We start from the raw sequence: 27,885 nt of genomic DNA, 5'->3' as shown, positions 1-27,885 counted from the left end.
CAGTGTGCTAAAGCAAGCCAGTAGCCATATGCCTTAATTGGGGAACTTCTGTAAATTCAGTAGGCTGTTGAATCAGTGGTATGATTTACCACTGAATTACCTGACTTACAGGGTAGATAATTTAACAGAAAACTAGCCTCTACCAAGTCAATAAGCTTGTTTTTCTCATCTGGCAAGCCAACAATACCATGCATACCAGGGTGTGGTTGTACATTCCAGCACTAAGGCTGGGGGCAAAAAGATTGTGAATTCAAAGCCACCTTGGGCTATATGGTAAATTCCAGGCTGGCTAGGACTACAGAATGAGACTATCAAAAAACCCAAAAGGAATGCCATGGGTGTCTATCTTTGTAGCTGACATACAGATTTCAGGAGCATGGTTACACAGTTATTATTTACAAACAAACAGTGTCCAAGAGGAGACTAGGGTGTTTTCATTTTGAAAATGTTTTAATAAGTGTTGACAACACTGTTCTGCAAAATGTAAAGGTACTATACAAATTCTTAATACAAAAAGAATAAATTAAAAGCAGATTTCTCTTTTAATTCTGCAACTTTGTCTACAACATACATCTTTTTTATTGATTACAGTTGAACAGAATCCAGTAAAATCATTTTACATGCTCTACAGTCAGTTTCAGGAGCAACCTAATATTTCCCCTCATTATTAAACTAGAGTCCATTTTACACAACTTGTAATAAACTATTGACATGAATGGATATGTAAAACTTTACACCTAGTTAACTAAGCAGTAATTGGTCATCTGATAGCACCTGGATGAGGTTTGCTATATTTGAGAACTAAACTAATACTGAATAAAAACAAATTGGGATTTTTAACAGTTTCAACACTCACCTGCATATAACAAAATAAACCACCCTGGCTCACAACATAGTTTTCTGGCTGAAACAGGCAATTTCTTACGTGTACTCAAAGAATCCAGTAGGGGCTTTAGATCAGACTGGGGGCTTCATATTACATCTTCCTTTAAAGAAATAGGGACTGTAAAGCGTTTGCAGGTGCTTGCATACAACACTTAGAGTGTTCACCACCACACTGACCATTTATCATTGTCAGTCTCAAAAGGACTAATGCTTATTATGTACATTGTATTAACTGAACACAGCTAAACAGTAAAACCTGTTTTACTTAATCTCTGTCCTTACTATCAGACTATCCTGACGGTGTTCACAGCTTCCATACAATTCCTCTCTGCTCCCCAAATGTATTATTTTAGATTCTTTCTGCCTCTGTCATTGATCCAAGCTAATTCAGAACTGATTTTCAAACCACTGTCTCTGTTATAACCTGTAACCATGTAACCTTGTCTTCTTTGTTTCTCTTTGGACTTTTCCTGTTGCACCATAGTTCAGTCTAATTGTTCAGGCATCTCCTTTTGGAAGAAAAAAATTGACCCATTGTGTCACATTTCCTATTAGGGAAGGAAGGAAAAAAAATTCCCAAATAAATCTGCCTTTTGTAGCTCTGATATCATACTAGGAGCAAAAAAGAAAAGGGTAGCCCCCATCTCCATCAAGCCCCAGATTCTTTTTGTACCATTATCCAGTTTCTACCAATCCTACAGGGTTACACTGCAGTGTCCAAGAAGAGTACTGTTTAGTCATCAAGCTGGCCATGCCAGCTCTGGGGTATCTGGCCTTGAATGGGCCATAGAAAAATGGCAGAGGAGGCCTAAGACCTCATGGTATTAATATTCCTTGTTGACTTCCAGAGCTTTCCAAGCCACTGCAGAGTGAGCAGTGTCCATTGCTTACCCTCCTGGTGTGGTGCAGTCTGTTGTTCTTGGATTCACATACAAGAACAACAATGGTTTTTCTTTTGATGCCACAGCTAATTCTTAGATCTGCTTTCCCACAAAAGTACTCCCACCTTGGATGTCTTTTCATAGGCGACCCCCCCCAAGGCCCCACTTATGCTAACGTGTACTATACCTCCAGGGAAACTCTTTTGTGCCATGTTGAGTAACCCAACTAAGACTGTTCACTGGTGTAGTTATTATAAAATTTTGAGGCCTTTGAAGATTGATGGCTTTTTGATTGTGTGTTGAGCATAGCTCAAAACACATGTAAACGAGCAACTTGCACACATGCTTTTCCTTTTTTTTCTTTTTCTTTTCTTTTTTCTTTTTCTTTTTTTTTTTTTCTTTTTTTTTTTTTTTTTTTTTTTTTTTTTTTTTTTGCCGCCTTTTATCCTCTTGGTATCTGTGGACAGAGGTGGCAATCAAGGTCATGGATACTGCTGGAAGTGGATGGGCCCTTTGGGAGCGGAGTTGTTTCAACTCTGCTCTGCCTGCCGGCTGGTAGACAAATAAAAAAAATCTTCCTACCTAAGGGCATACTTGGGTTCTTTGACTAAGTGACACACAGGAGAGGTCCATCTGAGTTCTTTGTCACACACGTGTTAACAAACAAAATGAGCCACAACAGTAAAACACTTGAATAGATTGCAATGTGCTTTTTCCCTTGGTTTCCCATAAAAAAGAAAATGAAACGCCTTGTACAAAAAAGAAAGGTTACACGTTTACTGGCTGTTTTAACAAGAGAGAACCGCTTTTGGCAATGATCACCTTTAGCTTCCGACCAATCCCAAAAGGAAAACAGCTTCGGGGGCACAGGCTGAGGCCCCAGCATAGGGTGGTTAACAGCACCCTGCTCCTACTTCCAATCTGTTTTCCTTCATATCCAGACAGACAGATTCTGTATCTGCCAGGCCAGTCAAGCCTCCTCCGTCTTCACTGTCCCATTGGGTTCATTTCCAGGCTCTCGGGTAGGGAGAAGTGGGTCACGACAGGACATGATTTACAAATGGTTGACTTTCACTTGTGCTGCATAGAAGCAGTTTAGAGCTGAAAAGAAATTTCACTGCAGAAAAAGTGTGTTCCTCTTGGCCCCTCCTATCTGTCTATTGTTGAATGTGTCTAATCTTTGGCAGCATAGAACCGATAGTGATCCTCCGATGCGTCTCAGAAGCGCTGGTCTTCCTTTCTCTCTCTTTCCCTTAGATATTCTTGTAGGCTCTCTCATTACAGAATACAGAATATTTCTGGTATAAACTGAGTATCCCCATGAAGCATCCTCTTGAAGCACTCATTTGGCCTCTGGTGGCAGCTGGACACGGCTTTACAGTCTGCACAGATAAGTCTGTGTCTTTTTCCATTGTCTACCAACGCTTCTCTTTCCACAGGAGTTGCATATGTTGGCTTCCCTGACAGTTCCTGGCCTGGGGCTGTCATGGCAAAGGGAAACCACCAAGATGCCATTGAGGATTGTTGTCTGGCTCTCTTGCCCAGAGAGCCAGAGGACACACAGTGGGATCGGAACCTTCCAGAATGTCTCCTCAGTCAGGTTTTTGAGGATGAAGGGGATGTGGAGACAGGAGAAAAAAAGTGCCGAGGGCCGAAGCTGGTGCAGGTGACAGTGTGTCTGGGTAAGGCAACTGAGAGGCAGTGAGGTGACTCAGAATGGCGTGCGATGGTCAGAACAGGCCGGGCTGGCTCATACGAGGGTCCCGGGCTTGGCTTTTTCCTGCCCGTACCATTGGACATCAGCTAGCTCTGGATAGAGGGAGGAATCCAGGAAGCAGCTATCACTGTAGCTCCTGTGGACCCAAAGAGAGATGATGAGTTAGACGGGAACAGTACAGATGGGTCTGTGTTCAGGGTGCATGTTGAGTGACATGCCCTGGAACTTGCTCTGTAGACCAGGCTGTCTTCAAATTCACAGGGATCTGCCTCCTGAGTGCAGGGATTAAAGACTGTGCCACTACCACCCAGCTGTGCTTTTTAAATCAATAATGTTGTGATTTTATGAAAGTACTTTTTAAAACACACAGTTGGGACCAGGCCAGTAGTGCAGTGGTAGCATGCTTAGTGTATAAGGGCCCTGTGCTTAGTGCTCAGCACCAAAATTAGCATAAAGTAAAAATACAGAAAAATATAGAGAGAAGAAATAAGTTCTTTGCATAAGTATTATTAGTAGGTTAGATGGGAGTAATTACTAAGTATCAACAAGTGCTCACACAGATGAGTGGCTGCAGCCCTACTCACTTAAGGAGGTCTCTGAGTGTGGCTAAGCTATCCTTCAGTTTTCCCAGGCCTGGTGCCAGGAGGAGATGCCATTCTAAAGGGCAAAGTCCATGAAAGCTAGAAAAATCCCAAGCCATCTCTGAGTATTCTGGTAGACTTCCATGACAGCCTTGTGCTTGGAGCACTGGAAGTACATGAGGTTAATTCTGATTAAATGTAGCTGTAGAAACAAAGGCCCTTAGTTATGACACTGGTCAGGGGTGTCTATATTTTGAGGGTGAATGAGTGGATGATTCTGTTATACTCATTCTGCAAACATTGTCTCCTCACGCAAAATTGGCTTTTGTAAATTGTGTTGGGAGAACCAAGAACTTTCAATGGGAAAGGTGGCTGGACTCTGCTGGAAATATGCCCTGCTCTGGGGAAACAGTCCCTTTGTAGTGCTCTTATATCTACCGGAGGGAACATGGGACACTAAGGACTGGCAATCACTGGTTCAGAGATGGCCAAGTAGCTTTGAAGGCATACGGGTATTTATTTCCTCAATGTGGATGGAAACAACTAGTAATCTCTGGCCTTCCTTAGCTTGCCTCAGCTACCCAGCTTAGCGGCTTATACATGCTCATTTGCTTAAGCTTATTGATTTGGTTTTGCTTTCCTATGTAGCAAATACTGGTATGCTTCCTAGATTCTAAAAGTGTGTTTCAGATAAGGTTGTGATGTGGGCTTCCTAGGGAATTGAATACAAGGAGTCACACTAACAAGTGTTTCTGAAGGGACACCTGTGAAGACAGTGAGAGTAACTAAATATTGAACGATGCATTATCTCCATATCTATTGTGAATTGAGAAATAGGAATTAACTTACCAAGCCAGCTGGCTGGACATATTTGGGTTAGTGAATAGTGCTGGAAGTCAGTGGTTGTAAAGCCTGGGTGATAAGACCTCTGTGTCATCATGACTCAGTTGGTCAGAGTGTGAGCTACTACCCAGCAGCGTTATCTTTAGTTCATTTTGAAATGACTCAGCCACATTCCCATATGAGCTTTAAGTATGCTTCTCTGGTCTCCACTACCGTCCCCATCACTCAGCCCACTTTAATCCTTTCATATTGGAGGAGACAAATGACTCAATCCAAAAATGTTCTTGTGGACATCATTCTTAGTCCCTCCATTGTCACCAGAGGATGAGTTGTCCGTCTTTCCTAATCCCCATTTGGCCAACTGTAAAAATTGTTCATGGTCTTGTCCTACATTCCAGGCTAAAATGCTGCTCTTGCTTTACTGCAGAATGGGAACTCTTTGCTGTTCCCCCAAGAGCCCTGCTTGAATCCCGCTTGTGGGTTTGGCTCTTGGAATGATTTCTTTCTCTGCTTCCCTGCCTCACTATGATGTTTTAAAGCCAAGCTCAAGAAGTGTGTATGAGAGCTAAAAGGCATCTTGTCTCTGAATCTTTTTAGCATTTGTAGATATTCTTATGACAGTTTCTTACTCAGGGCTCATTTTGTTTTTTTTTTTTTTTTTCTAAAGCTTTTTTTCTTACCGTTTTAGTGATCTCTGATGTGCTTTTTAATTTCAGTGCGGTATAGCTAGTTACTTAAACTCTCACTGCCTTGTGTTTGTGATAGTAGTTCCTTACAGATGGCAGTGTGCACTTGACTCAGTAGCCAAGGTGGTGTCTGGGAGCCCTTCTGAGCTCCTGAATGGTGGTGGTGACTTACAAACCATATTTTGAAAGGCAGGACTCTATGACATTTGGTGCAACAAACAACTGTCACTGAAAAATGCTAGGATGCAGTATACTACTTTCAAACCTAGTAAACAACAAACCTCTATAGTTTTTTGTTTTGTTCTTTTTTGTTCTTTGTAAAGTCTAAATATTCTATGGGGGTTCTTCTGGGAAGGAAAATGGAGATTATCCTACATCTGATGTAAAAAAAAAAAAAAAAACACACACACCCAAACATATAGCTCCACATGTATCTAGAAATAAAACATAAAAATAATAGCTTCCACACCATTCAGACATTTCCTACTGGAAACTATGACACGGGCAGAAGCAGCACATATGCAGGACATCTGGATCACACACTCGTGGGCAGTAAGAACAAAACGTTCCCTTACAATACCTCTATTCATCAGTACTTTGGTGAGTTGGAGACTCAGACCCATCCATGATGGGAGAGTTTTCTGTTGCTTCTCTGAACAATGGAAAGCGGAAGGAGGAGAGAAGAGAGTTCATGTTACATAGAGGAACTGGCACACACAATTAGTAGCTTATTAACACACTGGAAAGACTCAATGATTATATTTGCTCATGTAAGAGTCACAGCTTTCGGTCTGTATCACTGAGGGACAAGACCTTGTTAGTTATGTTAGGAAGGCAGGCGGTGGCAATTTTTACCCTTGTCTTGTTTTCTTATGACATTATTCTTGGACAGTATCTTGTTTCCAGTTTGTCTTGAGCCCTCACTGGTTCCATGTGACAAAGGAGGTAAGAACAGGGGCTCACTTGAGTGAGTGGGTGTGGGGTGGGTGCTTGTAAACTTCAGAGCCTATTTATTAGACAAGTGATACAGTCATATAGTTGGATCAGATAAAACTGGGCATGGCCCAGAAACCTTATCCAAGGGTCCCATTTGGATGATATGATTCAGCCACTAGAGGTATACAGATGTGTCACTCTTGTTTGAGTCAACCCTGGGAGACTCTTAGACCCTAAGCCAAGAAGAAGCTGTCTGGATCCAGAGGCAATAGTTGTATGAACTGTTATCAGTGATTTGTAATAAGAAGCGAGGTAGCTACTGGCAAAAGGCAGACTGAGAAGTGGACATGAGAAACACTATAGTTGTAGACTGAATGTTGTCTTGATATGAAAAGAGAAAGAGGCAGCATGGAGTGGTTCAGTGGGTGTCCAACCATTGATCCTAATGACAGGAGGGCTCATTTAAATACACCCAGTGGGTCTACCCCACAGCTTCTGATTTAATCAGTTTTGTGTATATGACTTATTTTCTCTGTCTCATTTTTTAACTCAAAAGATCTAAATGCTTCCCTTGCCAGGTAGTAGTCAGAATTCCATGAAACTCACTTAGGTTTGAAGAAGCTGTCGGCCTGTGTGTTCGTGTAAGTAAGTACCCAGTAAATGTTAGCTCTCCTCTTCTCCACCAATAATAAAGGCTCCAGAAAAGGCCTGCTCTTAACTCACTGCAGATAAATGTGGAGGGGTGAAGATGCCCAGCGTGGGAGCCTGAGCAGTCAGCAGAACAAACTGTGGTTTTCTTATAATTCAGCTCACAGCTGCCAGATTTTTCCCAGACATGCTCACCAGTGCCCAACAAAGCAAAAGCTGCGGATTGAGCTGGATATGGGGCCCATTTCCAGTAACTGGCAGGTGTTGACAGAATGTAACATGTAAGAGGCAGCAGTAGAAGAGAGGAGCGGAGTAGTGACAGCATATGATAAGAACAAAGCAGGATACTTGTGTCTGCTTTGCCCTTTCATGGATTAGAGCATCCTAACTGGCCACAGCTTCTTCTGCCCTAAATCCACACTTAAAGCTACAAATGAGCCGACTTCCAGTGTCATAGGCTGAATCTTCTGTCCCTGTGTGCAGCCTCTACTTACAAGTCTCGCTTTGCCGGTGAAGAACAACTAACTCCTTAGCCTAGACAGGAGCCCCTTTTCTCAGGGTGTATCCCAGTATTAAGACAGTGCCCCTACATGCTTCTCTAGCATGTGTAGTATCTGGCCCAGGGCACTCTGTCCCACCCTTGACAGTTTTGGCATTTCAAGTTGGCCTGAGAAAAATCAAATGCTATATGGAATTGAACCCATCATTGTTTGCCTTCCTACATCCCAGGCATTACTACCTACATTAAAACAGAACCACACAGAATTCATCCCTATCAAAGACAGTAGACCAGCTGGGGAGAAGGTGACAGCAATACAGGGAGACATTTGAAAGGAAGCATGAGCCACCTTGGCACACTCATTTGCCGATGCACCCTTCCATCACTGGGAACTCAGTGCTGATGATATTTTTTCCTGGCTAATACAATTTAGAACCAGAAGAACCAAGTCAACAGCTTCAAGGGCCAACTCACCCAGTCTGCCAGGTCAGGATGTGGTGGGGACTGCTTGGTGGGGTGGCTCCAATTTCACTTGACGGTGTTGAGCTCCTCTGGCTTTGAGGTAAGGCAGCTATATAGTTGGGGTGGGAGAAGCAGAGGAAGACAGGTAAGACCAAGGCACTTATAAGCTAATGGCAAACCCAATGGCAGAACTTTAACTATTGCCAGATATGACCTTGTAGGCAGGGGCTCAGTGATCCCATGACATCATGACATGGTCACAGTGGGGAAATACTTTTGTACCCCCATTTTTATATTTTCTCCTAACTACATTCCTCTATTCTGGCTGAGGCCACAGATGGCTCGCCCAACTGCACAGAATGGGAAGCCCCCACATTTCTGTGGTGAAGATCTGAGCATGGAGGGCTTCGTGATGGCATTTTAGATGTGGTCCCAATGTGAGGGTCATGTTTTATTGTATGTGTGGCCTCCAGAAAGTCCTCTGCTGTCTCAGGCTTACCAGTTGCTACTTCAATAGCCCTTTCAAATGAACACTTAATGGCTCATCCAAATGTAGGAGTTTACTAGAAGTGGGACACACAGAGAATTCAGCACCAAATAAATCCTACTTAGATGCATCCTCTACATTGGGGACAGGGGTGGAATCTTTTTCTTCTGTCAACCTCAAATACAGTTTACTAAAATCTTAGCAATAACTGCCCACCATCACTTAGTAAAGCATATCCCCACTAACATGGCAGTTTTGAGGGAATGAAACACTGCTATCTATCCTTTTGCCATTGGTACTTAACCACTGGATCTAAGAAGACCAGAAGTGATCATGACCTTCAGATGGCACATTTAATGCATCCACTCTGAGAATCTTGCTGGGAAGCCAGTGCCTTGGTTTACAACTCAATAAGCAGGGCAGGAAGAAGGTATAGGGCCTGGTGCGTCCAGGACTGCGTAGATTTGTAGTCCAGTCCCCACAGCTTGGTTGGCGATGTGCCCTGATGAAAAGGGCAGTGAGGGTATGGAGGCAGAAGGTGCTCCTTCCTTTCAGCCAACACTCACCCTCAATTCTTGGTTTTACTCTTGTACTGCTTATTTGTCTCATAATCCTCCCTCACTTTCTGCTGACTAGAGTCTAAGTGGTATGAGTGTACAGATGAACATCACTGGTGTGTAGCAAAGGCAAGTGCTCGGCTAATGTTGGTTACTAGCATTATTATTTCATAGAGAAATTTCTTAGGGGGAAGAACAATTCTCCCTTCTTTTGCTTGATTTGGCACTGTGTAGTGAGTACTTTGAACCTCAGTGTGACACAGTATCAAGGATACTAAAAGCACCTTTGTGATTTCTGTGAAAAAGAAATGACTTCATGATGGTATCATAACATCATTAGAATAGAAAACTAGGAACAACCAAGCTAAGAGATTAAGAGAGCAAACATTTCTTTCCCTGGAGCCTCAAGATCTAGGACCAACCTTTCTTGGCAAGGTTATAACTTGGGTCTCTAACCTACTAGAATTTTTCTTCACCAGGAAAAAGGTGCACCTTGGCAGGATAAACATCTCATGGCTTTCTCTCCTTAATTGGAAGGGATAATGGTAAGCTCGCTCTGTGCTGTTACCTTAAGGAAGCTGCTATTACCTTAAGGAAGCAGCACTAGTATTGGGATAAGAGCCAAGGGCTTTCCACATCACACAGCAGGGGCTCCATTATAAATGACTCCCTTTCTTGGCTGCCAAATCTAGGCAACCTACAGGCTACCCAAGTCTGCTACCATGGTTCCACAACTCTGCTCACCTGATGTGGCCTTGCACATCTGGGGCATTCTGGTGACCCTGCTGTGCGCCACGAAGGTGCTCTGGGAAGAGGTGCTGTACTGAGAGCCGCTGTCCGAGGAAGTGGAGCTGGTGTGCGACAAGCGGCTGTGCTCCTTGTGCGAGGCTGTGGAGCGCTGGTACCACTGGCGCAGCTCATCTGATACTGCTGCACGGCCAGAGCCTTTGTCATGGGCGCCATCACGCCCCAACGAAGGAGTCCGCAGGATCTGGGAGCGCGATGGTGTAAGGCGCCCTGCATCGCCCTCATCGCCACCCCCACGCCAGCTCTCTTTGAACAGGCCGCCAGCTGTGTAGGAATTGGAGGTCTTGAACTGGGCCTTGACACTGTAGTGGCCCTCCTGGTCACTCTCCAGGCTGCGCACCACAACAGGTGTGGCACTGCCCTCAATATACAGTGGGTACTCCTTGATGCGGTACTGCGAGCTCGGCTGGCTCTGGCTGTGCAGATACACGCCGCTGCCACCCGTGCCTGCAGCCCCACTGCGTGCTGCCAGGTTAGGCATGCTGCCGGAGCTTGCTGAACCCAGTGCGCCTGCTGCCCGCTGCCTCTGCCGCTGCCGCTGGCGCGCTTTGGACGGTGAGTCCTCAGCTAGTGTTGAGTAGTTGGCATTCATCTGTGCCGGGTAGTAGTGCTCTGAGCTCGAGTGGCTGGTGCATGACGAGCAGTCATCCATGGGGTCTGAGCCATTGCTGCTACGAGTCCTCGGAGTATAGAAGTCAGGGCTCCCAGTGTCATTCTCTGAGCCCAGGAGCTTGCCCTGGGACTCCAAGCTCGAGCTTCGATGCCTAAAGTGCAGTGCAAGGCTGTGCAGTCTTGTGGGACTGATGTCTACTGACCTGTGGGGAGATACACGGTTATTCTTAGGGTCCTGGATCAGAGGGTGCCATGAAAGGCACAGGGCTGGAGTGAAAAAAAGCCTAGGGGGCTCAGGGCCTCTAGCCAATGGGTTGCCCTGGGAACCCAGGCACTTGGGGTCCCTGGTGAGGAAGGGAGCTAAGAGTCCCTGGAGGAGGAGCCAGGGGAGTGGAAGAACTTATAGATTTCACAAGGGTTCCTCTAAAAAGTGTTGACCTAATAGGGCTTTTTGCTTCTTAAGGAACCAAAGAATTACTGCATTCTAAGTATTAATGTTAATGCCTTTAAAATGCTAATTGTAGGTAAAACAACTCACCTTGTCCCCTCTCCCCCCAAGCAAAACACCTTGCTGGGAACAAGTAGAACTACTTAGAAAAGGAATGTGATTCTGTGAAGCCTTTTTCTGTTCATCTCTTTTCATTATAAATGAATACCTTGAGGCATTAAAATGAGTCCAGGATAGATGCAGGCTTCATTAGAAAGGTCTGTGAGGAATGGGGAGCTTGCTGAACTCCCCATAAACTGGCCTTGTTTTTCTGCCTTCAGTCCTGCTAGGATCCTTGTTAGCTCTCTCCAGGACACTGGTATTCTCTGGCTTCATAAGTCCCAGAATATGGACTGGGCTCTACTGAGTGCCCAGGGTAAAGGAGGCAGAATGGAGTCTGACTCTGGCATTGTACCAAGGTCTGGACCAGAAAGGCAGAAAGGCAGTAAGGTAGTCTGAAGGTCCAGCAGACTTACCTTGTGGAATGAACGTAGTGGGGACTCCGGACACGCAGGTCCGGGGTGGACGGCATGCTAGACTGGGAATTCCAGTGCGGGAGGCCTCGGATGGGGCTGTTCTGCAAGGAGCTGCTTACTCCAGCCTCAGTACAGCTTCCTGTGCTGGGGAAGCGTTTGTGGCTGCTGCAAGCAGAGGAGAGCCGTGCTGGTCACACTAATATACCCTTTCCCCACAAGTAGAGGCTGACTAGCTTGGGACAGTGGATCTAAACTGTAGGGAAAGTCTGCCCAGGACTCCAATTCTCACTTTCCCACTGGAGAGGGTTTTGTCCCCTCCACCCCTGCACTCAGCACAGGGTTATTGTTTTCCAAGAAACAAAATACCTATTGGACACCCTCTTGGGGCTGTGTAATTAAGGAAAATGAGGACAACAGAAGCAGACCTAAAATGTCTTCCAAGTAGTTATGTTGTTGATATTAACCTAGTAATGAGCTGCTAATGTTCATCTTACATTTCAGCAGCCTGCCCCCAGAAATCGGCTGGAAGGTGGTTTAGGTTCTGAACCACCTTGGGGACCCTCTGATTGGACTCCCCTTTGCCATTCCGGAATACTGCTGGCTACAATTTCCTAATTAATTCCTGTGGAATTTAATGGCATTAAAGCCATCTGCCAACAGGTTGATTGTGAGCCAAACCTGTACTTCTCTGAGGCTGACAGCAGAGGGCTTTGTGAGCAGAGCTGAACTGTAAGTCCAGGAAGGAAAAGAGTATCCTCTAGGAATACTGTGGTGATGTGTGGATGCTGTGTGGAGCCACCCTTTGATTCTACTCAAGCATGGCCAGAGACCTCTTTTGGGTGTCCTGACCTGACTCACCTGGAATGACTGTGGGAGGAGCGTTTCTTCACCTTCTCGTAAGGCTCGTCTAAAGAGGACTCACTCCACATCTTGGGCTTTAAGGGTGACTTGTCATAGTCGGTGCGATGATAGTGCATCTGCCTGAGCCCCTCCAGGGACTGCGGGGGAGGAGGCCTGTTGTGCGAAGATGGTGGCCTAGGAGGAAGTCCCTTGTGCGGAGACTGTAGGGGGGATATTGTGCTGGTAACCTGAGAGTCTTCTGGGTAGACAGAAAGAGAAGGAACAACTGATCAGAGACCTCATTTCCACAAACCCAGAGATTTGTCTCCACCCACCATATCAACAGCTTGGAGCTACTGGTCAATCCAAGTTGAGGCAGAGCTGTGTATGGGGCAGTAAATATCACTTCTAGTTAAGTATGAATGAAGTCTGATTGGATTCAGTGCCACTACATACTAAACAGGCAAATGTAGTATTAATGTTCTTTTTTCTTTTAATTGGTGCTAAGGAATGAACCCAAGACCTCACATGTGCTAAGCAAATGCTAAGCATGGAGATATGCCATAATTTATGTTTGAAGAGGCACTAGACATATCTTGTTTGCTTTGGGGGGAGGAGTTAACCTCCCTGAGAATTTTATCTGTTCTGTTAATCACCGTGTCCTCAGGGGTAGAATGGCAGCTGGCACCCAGTAGGTACTCAATAAATATTTGTTGGATGAAAAACATGAATTGAAAGTATATCTGTCAAGAATAATTAAATACTGGCTGCTCTGGTTCTCTACCAGCCATGCCGCCCTCACAACTACTTAAATTCTTTATAATCTTTTCTGGAATATTTATTCTGTGATGTCAGGAAGGAGCCCAGGGTCTCATGCGTGCCAGGCAAGTGCTCTCTCTCCAGTGAGCTCTACCCTCAGCACTGATCAAGGTTTTTGTCCCAGTAGCACCCTACCCTGCATCTCTGGGTACAACTTAGCACATCTGTATGCTGGATGACTTCCAAAGGCAGCAAATCCACTTAGTAAAAGGAGATGTCTCATCAGGCATAGTGACTCTTGCCTGTGGTTGCAGCAGTGGGTAGATAGAGGCAGAGAAACCAGCAGCTCAAGGCCAGCTTAAGTTACATAGTGAGTTCAATACTATTAGGAAGCTACCTAGGACCTGATCCAGTTATAAAAACAAAAAACAATCCCCAACAAAAAGTTGCTGTCTGAAAGGAAACAAGCTCTGGGCAGGCAGAGTTGAAATGTGAGGGGTGGGAGGAGTGGATATATGCAGAGGGTGCCATTCAGCTGGAGGAGAGGGCAGAGCCAGGAGGAAGCAATCCGGAGTCAGCCTAGATAGCAAGAAACCTTGAGTTCCAGGCCAGGAGTTAATATTTGGCCTAAAAGTTAATAAGAAAACTAAGAACTATTGTTATGGCAATTTTCACCTGGGAAAAGTGACAGGAGAGAATGGTGATGGGAACTTGAGGTGCAGAGGAGAGAGAGGAAAGGGAGGAGAGGGAATTCTCTCAGGGAAGGTGGGTGGGGGCTAGAGGGAAATCCCACCAACCATTCATGGGATCCTATATAGGTTTTTCAACTCTTGGTCTTCTCATAGCCCAGTTCTCAATCCCCAAAATTCAAAGGCCAAATACCAGCTCTGGGCTACTTCTGGTTGTCCCTCAAATCAGACAGGAGGAGACCCTAGCAAGCAAGAGCCTCAAGTAGGGACATAGGAGGCAATTACAGCTCTCAGGAGGTTGGAGGCCTAGGACATGGGGACAACGCTGTAATCATGAGGTCTCAAAATTAGCTAATGACTATGTACAGCCCTGGAGACTACTAGCACAAGGGAACTTCATCAACTTGTTCCTTCCTCGGCAGACTAGAGTGGCAGAGATCAATGGCAGGAAGGACTGGGGGGGGGGTGTCTCATATTCCAAACAGGCTTCTGTGTTCTCATAGAACACACCATACCTTCCCCACCCACTTAATGCAGCAGACAGTAAAATTCCACAATCTTATTTCCAGTAGGAGGCCAAGACAACTGGGTAACTAGCTCCTCGGGCTTTCCCCACATCAAGAGCAATTGTTATTATGGTGGCAATTATTGTTATTACTGTGACTTGGGTAGGCCTTTTATGTTTTCTGTCTCAATAGCCACTTACTACTAGCTGCCTGTGGTTTTCCAAGAGAGTTTAAAAAAAAATTAACTGCCAGCTAATAGATTTCCATATGATTAGTGCCTCATCGTGCCATGCTTTGGTTTAGCAACCACAGGAATAGCTTAGGAATTGTTCTAAATCTGGAATGCTTGCTTCTGTTGGAGGGGCAGGAGGGGCTCTCAACTCTGAATTTCTAAGACTTGACCAAGAAAATATCCTGGCAATTGCCATATTTGAGAATTCAGCACGAAATAAAACACCAGTTTCCAAGTTTGTCCATGTCACTAAAGGGACATTCCCACTCCTGTCCCAGAGAGGTGCAGATAGGCCGATCCTGCAGTAGGCCCCAAGTTTTATGTAGACCCAAATCAATGTCTGCCTCTTTCCTTGTATGTCAGGACTTCCCAAGGGAAGATGCACATGATGAAGGCTCTGTTCACATAAAAAACAAAACAAAACAAAAACCAGTTCCGTGTCCCCCCTTGCATACAGACAAGTACTTTAGCACCTAGGCTGTTGTCTGTTTTTGACACAAGGTCAACTTCCTTGTTGGCTCAGGTTGGCCTTGAACTTTTGATCCTCTATTTCCACCTTTCAGATGCTGGGGTTACAGGATTAAATCTCCCATGCCAGTCCCCCCAACAAAAATGCTTTGGGTATTACCAAAAGAAAATACTACATGAACATCACTTGGGGTGTCCAACCTCTTGGGCACATGTGTATTTTCTATGCTATTGAAACACAAGGGCTATATGTGGCCCATGGACTGCAGATTGGATAATCCTGGAAAACAAGTGTCAATGTAGCACTCACTGTGAGCCCAACAGTAACCCTGGGGAAGGGAAGTGCCTACAAGGAGTCCAGTCACTGTCCCAGTCTGCCTCTTTCCTGTCTATAAGGCCATTCCCAGGCTGTGTACAGAATAGTCTGGGTATAACCTGGATTCCACTCTTAAGAGCAAGGAATGGAAAAACCTACCATCTTCAAGAACAAGAGCATCAGAGAGGGAGCTGTCTTCACTGGCAATATTTCCATCTGGAAGACAAAAAGTGAAAGTCTACATGGTTAACACAATCTGCAAACAAAGCCCTGTGTGTGGGAAAGAACAGCTGCCCTCTTCCCTATCCTGGCAACACTCTCGCATCTTTTTTGCATAGGCAAGGAAAGAAGCCATAAAACAAAACAAAGATGTTGGGTGTTTCCTTTGACAGTCCCTGTGGTGGGTTGTGAGCACATCCTCCCCACCCCAGATCCTAGTCTTTGTGTACTTACGCTCTTGTTCACTAGACAATGTGGCTCAGCATATCACAGGAAGGTGGTGGGGCCTGGTTAAGCCACATCATTGTCCTAGAGCAAACTTGGGGCAAGTACCAGCCGAACCAAAGAAGTCAGCAGCTGTTATACAACAGATACGAAACTAGGGGAGGGAACTTAGTTTTGCTCACATGGTAATAGATGGTTTCTCAATGAACTTAAGTCATTAGCAGAGAAAACAAGCATGCTAAATACAGACTCCATCTCTCCAAAGCTTATTTTTATAGTCACCATTCAATTAGGAGCATACCTGAGAGGGAGACAGTGAAACAATGCTCCCTCCCAATGGGGAAACTGAGGTACTCCCAGGAAAGAGGGTTTGTCTGAAGTGACTCTACTCTCTGGGAACTGCCAGCAAAGGTCTAAAGTCTTCAGATTGTGAAGACTCCTTTTGCCTGAGATCTAAGGAGTTTGCTCACTCCTAATGTGGACAAACCTCTGTGATGAAAACTTACGTCATTGTGGCAGCAAAGCAGGGAAGGCAGATTCTTGAACAGTTAACAAAACAAGGCCGGAGGCTTGCATGGAAGAAAACAGGAGCTGGCACAAGGAATGGTTTAGAAGCCAGCGTTGCTAGCAGACCCAAGAGAATAGCCTTCACTCAGGTGGGCCTCAGAATGGGCTCCCTGAGGCCACCTGGTGAGACAGGCACCCCCAGGCAGCTCCTCCCAGACATAGCTCTGATGGTTCTTCTAGATGTTTCTACAGAGCAAGGAAGTTCAAATGCCTTTGAGGAGGCCCCAAAGGAGGCAACAGCAAAGAAGGGCTGACTCACTGTAGCCCTGTTAGAAAGTGGGGGAAAGTTCCATTTTCATGGCAAAGGACAACAGAAGGAGATATGGGAAGATGGGCACTTCTGAGTTCCTAGGGCAGAAAGATGACTTATGGCCAACCCTATCCCAACTAGGAACTCACTTTCTCCCTATTGTTTGATAGACAAACTCCAAGAAGACTTTGGATATCTTGTAATCTCCAATCCACCACTGCTTCCTTAGTATCCCCATATTTTTAGGAGATAGTTTTAGATCTACAATAGTTTTAGATCTACATTATATATAACACCAGTTATCATTCCCACCATTTTAAGTGTTTAGGGACTTAAATACACCAACACGATTACACAACCACACCACCGCCCATCTTCTCCTTCCATAGGACTTTCATTTCCCAACTAGAAACCTGGCACCTGTCCATCCCCACTGCCACAAAGCTCCTGGGAACTTCTGTATCAGCTCTGTCTTCTTAGAACTAAGGTATTTTCAACACTCGTACCATCTGGGAGAATACTAGCACATATTATCAAGAATTCACTGGATTAGAGAAAAGATGGTAACAGTGGGAGAGACTTGATGCTTGTTGGTGGATTTGAAGGTATTTCCTTCTAGTTTACCATCAGTGTCTGGCCCTGGATGAGAACACATATTCCAGACAATCCATGAGGGACAGTCCAATCCTACAAGCTATAGTTCTTGGGGTAAGAAGTTCCTGCTAATAGAATTAGCTTGAGGGGGACAGACTGGGGACAAGGTGGTATCTGCAGGACTTAATCCAATATTCTAGCTATGCACATTGTCTTCCAGCCTTAGGAAAAAGAGTTAGGTCTCCAAGAACTTCAGGGCTTCAGCTATGTTGAGGCTAGGCTAGCCCAGTAACCTCCACAGTTCATGATGACATCTGAAAAGAGAGTTGGTTCCCCTAGGAAGAGTCATACATGACATCAAGGTTCTATGCATGCTCTCTTTCATTTGTGCCCCCACACTGATTGTTAGGATGGGACATCCGGGTCCGTATTCCCTTTTATGGATGGACAGTAACTTATGTGGGTAAGAGGCTATTTGGATCCTGCAAGGATCCAGATTAGGACCTAACAGGAGCTGGTTGTCTTGGAGCGGGACAGGAGCATGTGGGTGGCACTGACCATCTATGACTAGCGATGCCCTCTGGGTGGGTCTCTTCCCTGACTTGATGCGGTTCTCATTGATTGCATTTTCAATCTCCTGCAGCTTCTTCAGTGCATTCAGATAAGAGGCTTTTCTTTGCTTCTTGAGTTTTTTGCTGACATTGGGGTCACTGGCTAAGCGGCGGGCAGCCTCGGTGATCTGGGACTGAATTGCAAACTCCCGTTCCAGGCGTTCCAGCTCAGCTTCCTGTGGGAGGGAAAAGCAATGCTTGATTAGAGCTTCCAAAGATCCTGCTGCCCAAGGAGACCTGACCTTGCTCACCTCTAGTCCAGACCTCTGCCCCAGCTTTTCTGACCTTCCTTTCTCCCACCTCTACCAAGATCTGTTGAAGACTAAGCTTTGGAGGAAATTCAGAACCCTTCACTATCGTTTTCTTTCTACTGGGGCATAAGGCGCGGCTTCTGCAACAGCCTTCTGTTAGCATCCTCTAGGGTTTGTTCATGTGTGGACATCTCGTGATCTGCCCACATATGTCATACATCTTTGTGTGTCTCGTGTTAGGTCTTTGGGAAGCTCCTTCAGCTAGCCCTAACTCTTCTTTTCACACTTGTGTTTTCATAAAAGCCCTTCTGGGCCCTCTAGGAGGCAAAGACGATGTGGGGGTGGGTAGTGGGACCAGTTTTACCCCTGCTCCCTGGATAGCTTTTGGACTCTCTCCCTTCCTGCCTTCTTGTGCAACTCCCTCCCATCTCTCTCACTTCCTTTGGCTCCTTTATCAAGATGGAGTCTCCCCTGTGTTCCAGGCCTGGGAGAAATGAGACTATAGATAACAGCTATACCTGGAAGACCCAGAAGATAGCACCCTGGATAGAGCACTTGCTGCTGGCCTATTGTTTAGATGTATACACACCAGGGCGGGCTAGGAGTGGAGGTGGATCATGCATGTGTGTTAGGATTTGTGGATGAACGCGGAGTCCCCTTATGTACAAAGCAGTTTGTTTCTTACTTCTTTTCTCCCCTGGTTTTATGCTGTGGATGTAAACTGTCCCTCATGCTTGGCTTGTAAACTGGCACAGTTTTACAAAGTTATGTAGCCTTTAGGAAAGAGTTCCAGCTGGAAGTAGATGGCTGGGAATGTGGTAAGGTAGGAGAGGTTGGGGCTGATAACTCTACCTTCTGGCCAACCTCTCTGTTTCCTGTCTGATGGGAAGATTTAACAAGGCTCACCCCAAGCTCCAGCCTCCAGGTTCTCCTCCATGATGAAATGATAGTCCTTGAAAGTACCAGCCAGACTAAAACCTTCATCTTTTATGTTGCTTTTGTCAGGTGTTTTGTCATAGTAACAAGAAAGTAAACTGACTTACTCTGGGACCACTTCATCAAAGCTGGCATGAAGCAACAAAAGTTACTCCAGAGTTTGATATCTGGTGGGTGCAAGGGCACGGAGTGGCCTGCGTGTGTTCCGGGAAATCACAGGAGATAGGGGCTCCAATGAAGCCCATACTACATAATTCTACAATGACCACACAGTGGCCTCTCCTTTCCAGTGCACACACATGACCATTGAAGACCACGTATGTTGCCCTAGATGATTTGCAGTTACATTAAAGTTTGGCAGGGACTGACCAAACTGAGGAAGAGGAGACAGTCATGTTTCCTGGATACCACGTCTTCCTATGATGGTGGCCCAACAGTATGCCTCTGAGCACAACAGGCCAGGCTGTGTGTGTGTGTGTGTGTGTGTGTGTGTGTGTGTGTGTGTGTGGAGGGTCTGCTAAGGAAAATAATCTTTGCCAGATTTCAATGACTTTTGTGCACTTAAAGTCTAGAGGAGGCAGGAACCAGGAGTGGGAGGAAAATGTAGGCTAAAAGGAACCACTTAGAAAGACAATAAACTCCTTCCAAATCCTTCCAGTGTTGGCCACACTTGTTTTCTCAGAGGAAGAAGGATATCAACATGGACTCCTGCCCAGAGCCTTGGGGCAGGGACAAAACCCAGCCTGTGAATTTGGGCTCCCTGAAGCAGCTGTTTCTGGGTGGTTATGATAGCTCTGGTCCAAGACACTGACCCTGAGATTTGCAGGCATCCAGAACAAGTCTTGATATTCCAACTGAGTCAAGGACAAGACTGAATGCCTTGTCTGTGGAAATGGCCATGTGGCTAGGAAAGCAAAAGGGTATGCAGGAGAGCTGCGGCAGCACACACACAGCAAGAGTTAGTCCCTTCCTGTCTGGAGGAAGCTCTGCGGCTTTTATCCGCTTCCTTTTATGATTTGCAGAAGGGTGCTTAGGGGCCAGCCAGGAATTCTCAGAGCTCTAGGGTCAGCTTTCTTGAAAAGTAGAAAAAACATTACAATAAAACAGTGGGAAATTGAGGTGTGGAAAGATACTCATTAAACATGGGGTGCTTTTTTGAAGCTCAAGCTGAGATGACGATGAAGCTTTGGAAGCCACCTGACCGCATGATGCTCAAAACCACTCCCCTCTTTCCACATCTCATCTCCATTTCCAGCAGCTGTTTGCTGAGCATCAGGCATCTGTTAAGTGTCCAGTGCAATGTTCTTCTAGCTCATTTAACCCTAAGCGATAACCCAGAAGTTGGCACCGAGAACTTGAACATATGGGAAAGGAAGCGGCCCAGTTAGGCATCACTTTGGATGAAGCACTTAGGTGTGCCCAGCAGGCTTCCAGGGTTTTGTAACCAACCTTCACACATGTGCCTGAATGCACGCCCTCTGCCTTCACACTGACCTTATTTTAGGAGGATGTCTTTCTCAGAGTCCCTTAAAAAGCTGAAAGTACCTCAATTTTCTTTCCCTTTGTGGTGGTTACTCTTAATTGTCAAATGTCTGCAAGGGATTTCCTAGACTAAGTTAATGGAGTGGGAAGACCCTCCCTAAATGTAGGTGACACCATTCCAAGAGATGGAAAAAGTGAGCAGAGCACTCTCTGCTTCCTGGCTGTAGATGCAGCTTGACCAGCTGCCTCATGCTCTTGCCCAACCCTTCCCCACTATGGTTGTATCCTCAACTTTGAGCCAAAGTCAACCCTCCCTCCCTCTATCCCTCCCTCCTTCCCTCCCTTCCCTTCCTCTGCTTCTGTCAGGATTTTATTCCAACAACAAAAATTAAAGTGTCAGGCTTTGAGTCCTGAAGTTGGCTTGAGTCTTCTACTTGCTAGCTCTATTTTTCCTGTATTTTCTACTAGCTCTAATTAATGAGTTAACTCTAGTCAGAAGAAATTTGGGAAGACCTTGAGGCCTGAAGATAAACCTAGTTTTAGCTTTTTGCTTCTCTTTGTTGAAAGCTGGATACTTGGTTATCCCCGCCCCCACCCCCCACCCAGATAGTTCCTTACCGTGTAGTTCTGACTGTCCTGAACTCACTCTGCAGTTCAGGCAGGCCTGGAAACTCAAAAAGATCTGCCTGCTTCTGCCTCCCAAGTGCTGGTTGTGATTAAACGTGTGTGCCACCACACCCAGCTAAGCTTTGATTATCCTTTAAATCTGAATTTTCCAGCCTCAGCCCTCACCATCGTATCACCCAAAGAGAATAAAAACCATGTTGAAATATGGTTTTTCCAAAGATAGACAACCGAGGCTATGACAGAACAAGGTAAGATGCATGGCCTCATGCAGTGATTTTAGCAGCCATCTGACTTCCCCAGCCAACGAGAGCTGTAGCTGGAGATTCATTTCTTCCATGTTTTCTTCCACTTGTTCAGGCATCAGGTAAGACCAAGAGTAACAAAGGGCTGGGAGGCCATTACAAGACATATATATTTTCATGTTCCTGCCATGTTCTCCACAAGCTTAAATGGCCACTTGCAACTGGTTTACAGTGTTAGATAAACAACTTCAACAGAGACCCATTGTGTGCTCTAATGCAAACAAACTCATCCTATAAAGAAAAATCATATAGCAGCTGGCCAGTTCACCCAAGAAAGGGTAAAAGGGAAAACTGGGCATTTGGAAACAATGAAGAAATTATTTAGAACCTAGCAACTCCAACAAGTGGGGCAAATAAGGATAATGCAAAAGGGACAATGGGAAAGACTACAACACCAGAGGAACATACCTCTCCTTTGGGCAGGATTTTCTGTTCATCTAGCTTGAAGGCTGTCCCAATTCTTCTCCGAACAATAGGTGGCTCCTCTCCTGGATCCAGGGGATATTCAACAGGCAGTTTGCCCGTGAGCTCCTGCATGTGCAGAAGAACATTCAGAGAGGTTGGAGATCAGCAGAGGACAGAGATCCTTGTTTTGGTTCTAGGACACACATCCCATGCACAGATCTGATGCACGTGGAAGGCCCGTTAACATTAGCGTCTTGTCTAATTATTGTCTTGTCTTGTTCATGATACAGCTGGATCTAATGGTACAAACCTGCAACCTAGCTACTCAGGGGCTGAGGTAGGAGGATCACAAAGTCAAGACCAGGCTGGCCAATTAATGAAACCCCGTCTCAGGAGACTCCTCCAAAACAAAACAGCCCCCTCAAAAAGATCCGCAGTCATAGTTCAGTGCTACATCTGAGTTGATAAGGAGTGGTTTAAGTCTGTAGCTAACCTATACTGTAGAAGCCAGAAAGGATGGCAAGAAGTCACTCTCAACACCAGAAGAGGATGGAGACACCACTTGGTATATTCAGCAGGCATATCCCGGCAATCACCAGTTCTGGCTTTCTGACCCTCAATCAGTGCAGACGATACAGGATGACTGTGAAGAGGAAGAGCTCAAAAGTGTCCTCTTGAAACTCATCATCCACACAGAAAGCTTTTGTATTCAGCAGCCCAGATCTGAGTGCCCACAGTAGGAAAAGTCAAATCAGAGGAGGGGGCCCGAAGGCCCTCTCCCCACTAGTATGTGTGTCTATGTGGTATGTGTGTTCACAAGCACCCTCTCCTGGGCCTCTTTTGTGTTCATAGCACTGGATATGGCTCCTTGGACCTTTTGTCCTTCTGTAGGCATTTTAGAACCTTAAAGCAGGATGGTCCTGTTTGCATGGACTGCCTCTGCAATATTCTCTCTTTAAAAAGTGGTGCAAATGTTTCTCAAATAGTCATATATTTATTCTGTGACTTCTTACCTACTCCCTGCTTAGGCCTTCGACAAATAACCTGCTAAGATTTATATATATATATATATATATATATATATATATATATATATATATATATATCTCAAACTGTTAGGACTTCCTGTTCTGAAACTTATGAAAAGAGAAATTGTTAACATTACTGTGGATTTGTGACTCTAACGTGTTTGTGGTTTCAGTCCATATTTTTAAATGAGGCTACTGATTTTCCACCATCTGCTTGAAAGTACCCAGGTCAAGGTCTTGATTCTCCAGATATTTAATCTGATTTCATAGGTAACCAGAGCCGCATGGTGGGGAAGTAATTTAATGCATGGCAGTGGGCTCTGTAGCTGTCAAACACTCAGAGCTCCCACACTGCCTTACTCTGGCTCTCTCTTCCCAAGGGGTCAAACAGCATGTCCTGTTTCTCGAACCTGGAGGATCTTTGAGCACAGCTTTAGCAGGGAGCCTCCCAGGCCTCTTTATCTCACATGTGTCATGAGCCTCTGGTGGAAAGAAACATACATGCACAAGGGCCTGGCTTCGGGTTACTTCTACCTAAGTTATATTTTCTGTTCTCGAAGTTATAGGAAGTGGGAGCTTTTGTTTTCCTTACATTGCATTTGGGGAAACTTTTACGGTACAGGCTGGTCTTGCCTTGACATGTTTCTCTCATGCTGTAATGTATATTCTTTGCTTGGTTTAGGGACTTCTCTTATTAAACACAAAACAAGGCTTTACAAATTATGAAAGGCAGACACTATCCCATGTTTTTTTTTCCCTCTCCTTGAAGCATAGTCTTTATAAAATTTTTGCTAATATTTACAGTATCACATAGCACATTCTTCCCAGCCAGGCCCATGGCTTTCCTGATTTGCAATGGATTTGTGCTAATGTGGTTCTGCCTTGAGAAAGCTCCGGTTTAAATCAATCCAGACATAATTAAACCAAGTTGAAATGTAATGTGATCTCATTCTATGGCCCACTGTTTCATTCTTCCTGCTGCAAAACATTCTTCTTTGCGGGGGGGGGGGGGGGAGTCACCTCCTGGATTTGGTTAGGGACCCTCTTTATACTTGCTTTTTGGAACTGTTTACCCGTGGAGCATTTGGTCATGGTCTATGGAGCACAACCAACTCCTAGGAGAGCAACCCCACGCTGTGCTCATGTGAGGCACATGTGTGTGCACACACATACAACACACACATGCATGACTGTATGTTTCACACTAAGACGTGAGGTCTATAAGCACTGCTAACAAAGAGTTATGGAATAAGCATTAGAAGGGAGGAATGGACATTTCAATAAATTTCAATAAATGTGAGAGCCTCTACAAGCTTATTAAAATTAGGACTCTACCAAAACGGACAGAAGGAGACATTTTCTGTGTGGGGAGTGGAGGGTGTGCCCTTGTCATAGGCACATGTGGAGGTCACTGGACAACCCTTGGGTGGCTTTTATCTTCTGCCTTGTTTGAAACAAGGTCTCTTGTTGTTTGCCCCTGAGAATACTAGGCTGGTTGCCTCCCATCTCACCACAGAGATTACAGGCCTGTTCTACTCTGCCAGGCTTTTATCTAGGTTCTTGCGATTCAACTGAGGTCCTCACACTTGTAAAGCAAGTGCTTTAACCATTGAACCATCTCTCCAGTCTGATGTGACATTGCTTTACATAAAACTTAAACGAATCCCTATGCTGGGTATATAGCTCAATGGAAGAACACTAGCCTAGTATGCCTGAGGCCAAATAACAACAACAACAACAACAACAACAAAAACAACAAACCACCACCACCTCACATCCACTGCCAAAGTAGGAGAAGATGCCATTTGCAAAAGAAAGAGCTAAAGAAATAGCAGATCACCAGGTTTAAAGTGATTACTATATATTTCAGGGGACATCCTATTGTCTTTGTTGGCCTCCAGTGATGCTACATTGTGTCCAATGACAAACTTAGAAGAAGCAAAAGCTTCCCCAGCAATAAACTGAGGCACATGCTCCTGCAAAGGAAGACAGTGGCAGGGCATTATACAGAATGAGGCAGTGTCCTGTGAGGACATGTCCTGTACACTGTGGTATGCTATGCATGGTTTGGAAATTGTTAAAGTGACTTGTCGTTTAGCCTCAGTGTATGTATGTGTGTGTGTGTGTGTGTGTGTGTGTGTGTGTGTGTGTGTGTGTGTTGTGGTGTGTGTGTCATGCATAAGGTTCAGTTAGTGAGTGCTTTAACCGACACTGGTGTTTCCTCCATACCTTGCTTCTAACAAAGTTTATCATTGGAGGTGTGGGTGTTCCCAGTCCTGGGGAGGGAGCACACTTGTTTTCCTGAAAGTCAGTCTGTATTGTCTCCACCCTGTCTTTTGTCCATACTGATGATGTATGACATGACAAACAACACAGCCTTAATTGCTTACGGCTTCCCGGAGACACAATCTCTTCAGTTCCTCAAGCCTCTGGCGCAGCGTGTCCTCCAGAGCTTCCTGCCTGGATTTCAAGGCAGCCAGCATGTCTTTCTTGGCCGACTGCGAGCTATCTGATTCCTGAGAACCTGTCAATAAACAGCACGGTTACTAGACCAACTGACAGGGCACACATCTGGACCACTAATGAATTTCACTGGTGCTCACACTGAGGATATGGGATTTACCCCGGGAATCAAGGAGCATGAAATGAGACAGGTGTGCAGTGTTCCAAGCATGAGGGGTGAATTCCAACACCACATGGGCTATATAGCTACTCAAAGGACTGGCAGGAAAGCTGACACTCTTGAACAAGAGCATTGTCATTTCTGATTATCTTAAGACATGTCACATACCTGTTTTACTCTCACCAGCAATTTTAATACATTTTACACAAGGAAAAGGGAAAGTAAAGTTCAAGCAAGTGTTAGTAATTTCAATGCAGGTTTCACATTTTCTTTTTGTCTACTGGGAGACGCTGGTTAATATATATATATATATATATATATATATATACATATATATGTGTATATATATATATATATATACATACATACATACATTCACAGCAAAATATCTAATATAGACAGGTATGAAAATCACCCAGAGATAACTATCATATTATGTATTTTCTCTTGGTCTTTCTCCCAAAGGATACACACACACATGAATTGGAATTTTGCTCACTATTTTATCTTAGTGCTGTATCCTGAGAAAATTCTCTCTTAATGGAGGGAATATAATATAGAGGGATGCATACGTCTCAAAAGACTTATTGGTATTTTCCATGCTTTCCTGGCTAAAATATCTGCATGATGATTCAAACAGCAGACTTCTAGATAGGAAAACTTTTTAGAAGTCAGCACTGTGAATCAAATGAAAGAACAGTGACCTGAAAATGCCAACTGGAGATCAAAAGAATAATTTCAAGGCTGCAGTGTCTGGCTCTTGGAGCAGGTTTCCTGTAGAGAGGCTAGTGGCTCCTTTCTACCTTGATGGGGTAGGGAAGCATACTGATGGCCTAGAAAAAGCCAGGCTAATGTCTGCATTTCTTCTCATGTTCACACTAGCAGAACTATTAGAGATGAACAGGTATGAATATGCATCGAGGGGGCTCAGACCACACCACCAGCAGCAGTATCTAATCATCCCACATGCCTAGATAGCTGGCTGTAGGTCTGTAAACTCAGTTTCTCAGGGTGCTGAGGCAGGAGGGACACACGTTCAAGACTAGCCTGGGCTATAGGAGAGCAGTTCAGAGATTTAGATTAACACAGTTAAAGATGAACATCCCTACAGTTAAAATTAAAACACCTTGCTGGGAACAACTAAAGCTATAAACAAACAGAGATGACCACTGTAGACCTAGATCCGAATGTTAATGTTTTACAGACATCAATTCGCCATAAGCTAAACAATATAAGAAACGCAATCCTAATAGAAATCCCAGCAGACTTCGTGGTGGTGGGGTGTGGGTTAGGAACTGCATTTCCATAAGAGACTACTGAATCTTTGGATGGTTCAGCAACCAGGTAATGGATTGGAGGCTGATTCGATTGGTAAAGATTTCTCAGAGTCCCAAGACATTAGAAAACTTCAGTGCCTTTGCATTAAACAACTCTGCCACCCAAACACCTATAAACACACTATCCTATTCTTTAAGGTCTCTGATCAGGAAGCCCATCCATATTCCCGTAATTCCTGTTCTCCCAGATCCCTACGATCTTAATAATGAAGAATTCTCAGTGTCTAAGTACAATTTGAGTTTGGCTTAGGCTTTGTTCTCTTCCCTTTCTGGTCCATTTGAGCTTGAAATTGAAGCCATCTATCACTGTAAGAACAAGCCATCTTTGTGAATCCCCAGGAGCAAATAAATATTGTCTGTCCTATACTTGGGTACTATAATTAAATTGTATCTCATTTTAGTAAAAAAAATAATAATCTACTGCCTGTATATCATTCCGTTATGGCAGCTACCTTCTAAGCTTGAACCATGTTGTAACTCTGTCCTGAGTTTTTGACATGCTTTAGTTGCAGGTGTCTGAACTTAATGGCAAACTGAAGCAAACACTTGACACTTGCTGTGGCTCCATTACCTCATGGTTCTCACAGACTAAATCCAGATGTGCCATTCTCAGGTATTGCATCACTGCTTCTTATTGTGGGCTCCCCCTTTTTACCAGTGGTCCATAGTTTTCATATCCCTGGACCCACTACTTTGTGTTTACCAACTCTAAACCCTCTCCAGGCTGTGTGCATCAAATGCAACCTGGAAAAATCATTATGAATCTTAATTGGGCCTCTTAGTCCTCGCCACCAATCCCATTTGAAGGCAGGAAAATTTAATGAGGCATTCTCTGTTCCATCCTCTGAAAAATTAATAAGGATGTAAAATGATACTGGCAGGAAGTCAGACTTTAAAAACATGACTGGGGAAAACTTGGGTCTGAAAAGATTAAAGAATTTCTAGCATGAGTGAAAAATTCATCGTTTTCCCTTCACCCCTGCCTAACCTTTCAATAGGAAATGATGATTTATTGAGTCAAGTCGAAGAACTGGCGATGTTCAGGAATGGCAAA

The 27,885-nt window shown here is 44.7% G+C and overlaps 1 protein-coding gene across 8 annotated transcripts in view; it reads right to left on the bottom strand.

Annotated features, from left to right (window-relative positions):
- Nucleotides 1–431: 431 nt before the first annotated feature.
- Frmd4a (FERM domain containing 4A) overlaps nt 432–27,885 on the bottom strand; it is a 590,169-nt gene continuing 562,715 nt past the window's right edge. For 6 of the 8 annotated variants that reach the window (XM_051205872.1, XM_051205874.1, XM_051205870.1 and 3 more), the window contains 9 exons: nt 25,262–25,395; nt 21,847–21,969; nt 17,788–18,016; nt 15,534–15,590; nt 12,423–12,663; nt 11,565–11,729; nt 9,927–10,804; nt 8,151–8,247; nt 432–3,619 (listed from right to left, as the gene is read on the bottom strand). In XM_051205872.1, coding sequence (XP_051061829.1) covers nt 3,517–3,619; nt 8,151–8,247; nt 9,927–10,804; nt 11,565–11,729; nt 12,423–12,663; nt 15,534–15,590; nt 17,788–18,016; nt 21,847–21,969; nt 25,262–25,395 — 2,027 coding nt within the window. In that variant the 3' untranslated portion in view covers nt 432–3,516. Of the gene's footprint in view, nt 3,620–6,173; nt 6,246–8,150; nt 8,248–9,926; nt 10,805–11,564; nt 11,730–12,422; nt 12,664–15,533; nt 15,591–17,787; nt 18,017–21,846; nt 21,970–25,261; nt 25,396–27,885 lie in introns of all 8 variants that reach the window. The other 2 variants (XM_051205871.1, XM_051205868.1) reach the window with 1 other exon arrangement.

The sequence above is a fragment of the Phodopus roborovskii genome, unplaced genomic scaffold (assembly GCF_943737965.1).
Source record: "Phodopus roborovskii unplaced genomic scaffold, PHOROB, whole genome shotgun sequence".
Taxonomy (NCBI): domain Eukaryota; kingdom Metazoa; phylum Chordata; class Mammalia; order Rodentia; family Cricetidae; genus Phodopus; species Phodopus roborovskii.
This window is presented reverse-complemented; position numbering and strand designations above follow the sequence as displayed.